General features: G+C 36.2%; 1 protein-coding gene across 2 annotated transcripts in view; it reads right to left on the reverse strand.

Moving 5' to 3' along the window:
- Window positions 1-4,967, reverse strand: part of LOC149030301 (ubiquitin carboxyl-terminal hydrolase 9-like) — a 37,808-nt gene extending 32,841 nt beyond the window's left edge. For both annotated transcript variants that reach the window (XM_089142574.1, XM_089142575.1), the window contains exon 1: window positions 4,286-4,967. In XM_089142574.1, the coding sequence (XP_088998700.1) occupies window positions 4,286-4,437 (152 nt within the window). In that variant the 5' untranslated portion in view covers window positions 4,438-4,967. The remainder of the gene's footprint in view (window positions 1-4,285) is intronic.
- Between the last annotated feature and the right edge of the window lie 1,033 nt (window positions 4,968-6,000).

Below are 6,000 nucleotides of genomic sequence, written 5' to 3' on the forward strand. Positions count from 1 at the left end.
TTACAGATTCAAACATTCAGTTGCGACTCCATGGTTCAGTTATACACCATTTAGGAGGGCTTTTGCAATGAAAATTTTATGCACCCAAAAGATTTAATTGTGAGTCTTGTGACAATAGTGCCTTTTCAAGGAGCTAGATGGTGAGTTCCCTGGTGGGGTAGCCTCTGAATCCAGGACCCCTCTGCTCCTTGGTTCACCTAGATGTCATAATGACTGTGCTCAAATTAGAAGCATTTGCAAGTGATGCAGAACCCAGGTCACAAATCCCCTACTGGGTTCACCATGAGCCCACTCTGGTACCAACAACCAAGCTACATTGAAACAATCAAAATTTTATAATACCCTGAAATTATAAAGTAGGATTGGGGCGATTGGCAGATAAGTAATTAACAGAAATAATAAAGCGATTTGAGTAGGAACAACGGAGTGACACAAAAAGTATTTGCATAGATTTAGGAGTAACATGGAAGAAAATAGATTACCTGAGTAAAGGCTTAAACAAGAAGAAGGGTAACTTTGGGACTTGAGCTGTAAAAAGGTTTAATTAGGAGGAGAAAAAAGAAGTATCATCGTCTAATCAAAATGAACTGACACAGTGAAAATTCCGCACAATGCAAAAGAGAACTCCTAGGTGATTCAATTGAGCATGCTGTCTCCAGGGGAAGTCAGTACTGATAAAATCTCTTGAACACACACCAATAACAACTAAGCAGCAGCAACTATGAAGGAGATACCTCTGCAGAAACCATTCCAGGGAATGGAATCAAGATCAGAATTGATCTCAGTTAGACATTCGACCACAGGAAAAGATTTGGTTTGAGCTTCACAATTTAAGGTCACCTACGGATGGCTAATCCTTGCCCAACATGTGAAGAAGAAATGAGGAGGAAATGAGGGGTGAGAACCCCACCAAAATGAGGGCTGTTTCTTCTCCAGACAGAAGGGATGAAAGGGGTTTCTCCTTGGGAGAAAGAAAAGGAAGAGGGTGGGAGTGGAGAGGGGAGAAAATTGGACATGCACCAGCTCAAACCTTTGACCACATATTTCACACTTATTCCACTATCAACCATACTCCATAGTGGATTACAAGGATATTTACAAAAACTCATGATTAGACAAAAAGATTGAAATAGGAAGAAAATATGAATATACTATTAATGACTCTGATTAGAACTCAAAGCTGGAAAGAAACCCTAGAACTCCAGCAACAAATGAAATTATAAAATAGTACAAATTCCTAAATTAAACCAATCCTACTGGACCCAGTTCTCAATCAGGTTTTCCAGCTGGCTTCACGGCAATCCATGGTAATGATCCTATATCAGCAAGGGTGCATGCTCAAGTCCAGAAATTGAACTTAGAACAGATCCAGTTTTTCTAAGTTAGGGAATGGATGTAGAATTTGCTAAAATGAAGAATCTTCAAGTCAATTAATTTAATAATGTGTCAAGTTGAAGGGTAACTGGAACTGTTACCAAGAGATGTCCCATGCCAACTCATCAACCTAAAGGATCACTTGCCTTCTATCAACTTATGATCAATAATCCAATTAGGCGAAATGTGATATGCAAAGAGTAAATTCACTTATCAGCTTCGACATGCATGTATTCAAATGGACCCTATATACTTCACAAATGTTCCTAAGTGTAAGGGAGACACACAGAAAAACTAATACATGAGGAAACTATAAATAACAAGTCTTTTTCAATATAGAACCAAGGTAGTGATTAGAAGTAAGAAATTAGACATTGTCCAACTAGTCACAGGAGAAAAAAATGTCCAAGAGTACCAGTATGCTAAGGCCAATACATTTTCCAGAGGCAAACCACCTGTAATCCAGGTCTCAATTATCCTACCCTACCTGTCAACACCCACTGATGCATGACTGGTTTTGGTTGATACACGGGTAATACCTATCAATATGCTTAATACATCTCTTGCAAACTACAGAACATGATCATAATCAATTGAATGCACTTATCTCATTATACTTTTTTCTCTTTGCTATACATCATATTCAAAAGGTGATACATTACCTATTTATAGTGTGTTATGCTTCTTTCTTTCTTTTTTGGTAGAAGTGTGTTATCCTTCAACCTGTATCTTTAATGCATCTTAAGCACTTTAATATGTTTCTTAACCAATATCTTGTGTATCTTGCTCTATCCCATACAATACCAATATTGTAAACCTTGCTTGAAATAATGAGTCTTAACTAGGTAAGATATATAAACACGCCATTCATTATACAAAACTATCAGAACACACTTTTTCCTTTAGGATGTGTCTGTTTGATGATTAAAAAGGAGTGGTAAACTAGTGAGGGTGGGCTCCAATTGTTGTGGGTTGGCTTGACAAGGGAAGAAAATTATGGTAATATACACTTTGTAGTTGGATGGAATTAGTAGGAAAGAGGAAATAGATATGGGGAAGAATTATACAGGAGAGGAAATTGACAAGAGAGGGAATCAAAAGGGCCTTTTCCACAATAGCGCCAAAGTACCACCGATTTGAGTGGACACTTAAGGCAAATGGGTTGGGAAAAGGTGAGGTGCCACCTGACTATACAAGAATAAATGCATTAGTCAGGTTGTCTAGCCAAGCAATCACATCTGTTGTAATTTGTGGGAAGTAAGTACAATTTTGTCACCACTTTTTACCTTTTCCACTCTTCTCTGTCAAACGAACACACCCTTTGAGAAAGATACACTACAACACTTAGATTTTCACTGCTGAACTTCCATGCAGATGATAGATATCAATGAAAAGAAATCCTCATCAGCAATTATGGTTCTATATGTTAGTAAGTAAGCAAAACAAAACATGGTTTTTCCCATCCAATTCCAAGATTTAGAGTGGTTCATCCATCCCAGAATTGTTCACGTTCTACAATTCATCTTTTCAAACATTTTTACCACTGCTACTCATTCAGTTTGACATCACCTTCTCATAAAATAGGCACCTCAAAAACAAACCCTTCAACTAATATATCACTTATTTGAAGTAATTAAGTGCAATTTCAAATCAGCAGTGAAGACATCAAACTCATATGAGCAGTACAAAATGTCAACGGTAATTGCTATCCAGGGAAACAGTTCTATCAAAAAAACTTGGGATTTTTCTTTTGTTACTTCAGTGTCAACACAGAGTTGTACTTCATTATTATAAAACTGAACAAATGTTACTAAACTTTTAACAGATCAGTCAGCAGGCTTTACAGGGAGAGGTATAAATATCCACCAAACCAGGTAAGGAATATTGTGATATAACTGTCTCTGCCCACTACCACATTAACTTTTGTGAACCTAAGGTTGTATTTAGCATGCACTCCAAGAAATTGCAAGTACAACCTTGGCCCTTCACTGACCACCTGTTAATTATTAATTTAATGTATTACTATCATTACTTTCCATACTCAACGTTTAAGTCCTTGGTATCACCCTTCTAGGATCTTCACTCTAAATCATGGTTAAGGAGAATGAACTAATACAGCTATCGATTGAAATTGCATGGAATTGTATGGACATTTTGAAGTTAAAGTAGTATTTGGTTTGATTTCGTGGCACTATCAACCCATGAACCAAACCAGGAATGCATACTAAATGTAGCACAAATCTTCAGAAAAACAAGTACCCACTTCACTCAAACAATGAAAATGGAGTGAATCAGTCTAACCCTTCTCAACGTCTATTTCCTTCTAAAGCACACTGTAGGAAAACAAGAATCTATTCCTCGATGTACAAAAAGTTGTTTCAGTAGAAATTTGTCAAAAAGATTAAGAATCTAGGGCAACCAAATAATTCTTTAACAAAATTTAATATCCATACGGCTGCATGTTTACCAGCCGTCACTTTTCTAGATGAAAGCCGGAAGTATACTGCCTGGGCAAGAAAATAAAGGATTTTGAAACAATTAGCTCGAAAAGCCAAGACTAACATCTGCTTGAAAACGACATTAGCTGCAACATATATCTTGATCAAAAAAAGGATAAACCATCAGAGGCATAAAAAAGATAACAGATTTTCTCCTAGGTATGCACCATAGGGTTAAACGAAGGATATGAAGGTAGGTAAAACAGAGAAGGTAGAAAATCCAGCTTAGTAAGAAACAGATACAAAAACGCAAATATGACCACTCAACGCTAAATAGTAGTGTATTCAACGATTATGTGGATCAAGAAAGCAGCATAAATGAATAACAACGTAAGATATGATAATGACGAGGCGAAATCAATTTTAATCACAAAAAGAATCAGGCGGCTACATAATCCATTCCAAGATCTTACCTGCTGGAGATAACGTAATACAAATTCCCTTCTTTCAATTTGGATTCTGCCTCTTTTGTCAATTCTTCTATTATCCTTTTTTCTTCCTCAGGCGTGCACGGCAAGCAACTCGCTTCATTGTCCACCAGGTAACCAGAACCAGGAATCGTCATGGGAGATCAATACCCGGAGTTACCTTTTCAACGGAATACAGTCCAGCAAAATCAATAAACGACGATCTAAACTTCGGTCTTCGCACTCCAACTGCCGATCCCCAATCGGTGTTCGAATGTTCGACTCGATTTCTGTAATCTCAACAAATTCTCACAAAAATAAATGTAAGAACTGCGAACGGGGAGAGGAGAGACACAATTTTGGTTGGACTTTTCTTTCCCGCCTAGTTGGATAACCGGATGGTATTCACTTTAATGTCCGCGAATTCATCAAATAGATAAATTTGGGAGCAGGCACATTCAGTGGGCTATTGAAACTACCTCCAACAATTCCCAGAATACAAACCCTAGATTGTCGTTGGTGTTTAATCCTCGGCAAGAATCGAGAATTCGAAAAAAATAGCAAATAGCAAGGAAAAATTAAATAACTTATGGAGAAATCGTTTCTTTCACCAACTTCCAACGACCCCTCCCTCTCTCCCTCTAGACGCACGCACGCACGCACGCCGGGCCTCTTAAATGTAGCTTAGAAAGTTAAAAGGACTTGCTCATGTAGTCTTTATTATGTTAATTACATATATATATAGTCTTTATTAATGTGGTTATATTTGTTTTTGGTCAAATTGTGGTTATATTTGCTCTTTTTGTTTTTCTTTTCTTCTCTTTATTTCTTTTTTTCTTTTTTCTGTTTTCTTTTTTCCTTTTTTCTGTTTTTTTTTTTTAACAGGTCGATTTTATATATTAGGATGAATATATGTTGTTGGCAAGAATTAAATCCACGACCTCTTCACTAAGAATCATTGGTTTTACCATTAGAGCAACTCTGCGTTATATTTGTTAGGGTGAAGGAGCATGAGGAATATAATTTAAGATATCAATGAGTCTAATAGTTCGATGCCAATCCAACAATCATAAATCCATAGAGAACAAAATTAACGAAATTCAACCACAATGGATTGGCTAAGGACCCGTTTGATAACCCACCAAATAAACCATTTTTTGTGTTTCTTGTTTCGAGAAGCATAAAAATTGGCCAAAAACCGTTTGATAAACCATTTATTTTTGCATGAATTTTGCAATATAAATTGAAATTTATGAAAATTGTTGCTTCAATAAATACTTTCGACACAACAATTATTCTTGAAGCAAAATCGGGTGCGGGGTGGAATTAAGTGACACTGTTTTATAAGGGGAATTAATGGAATTTGGTACTCTAAGTGTGTGTTTGTAACGGTCTTTTTTTATAATGATATTCTTTGCAATAATCGTTTTCTACCGCTTCTATCAAAAAATGGTGGTCTTCTGAGCAAAATTTTGACAATTTGGTCAAATTTGTCCTAAGAACACTTGAGACTATTGAGACTTTCTTCAAACAAAAAACAAATAATAATAATAAATAAATAAATAATTCTTATGAAGATGATAGTGGGTTAAAAATTGCGTGTGAATGAAGTTGGGTTTGATGTAATTTTAATGTGCTTTTTATTTTTGAGAATGACAAAACAAGTCAAAGAAGTTTTGCAAAAACCCTTATCATACATGAAAATTGGACCAAATTGTTTC

Source organism: Hakea prostrata, chromosome 1 (assembly GCF_041222555.1).
Source record: "Hakea prostrata isolate BN-2017 chromosome 1, UWA_Hpros_2, whole genome shotgun sequence".
NCBI classification, from domain to species: Eukaryota; Viridiplantae; Streptophyta; class Magnoliopsida; order Proteales; family Proteaceae; genus Hakea; species Hakea prostrata.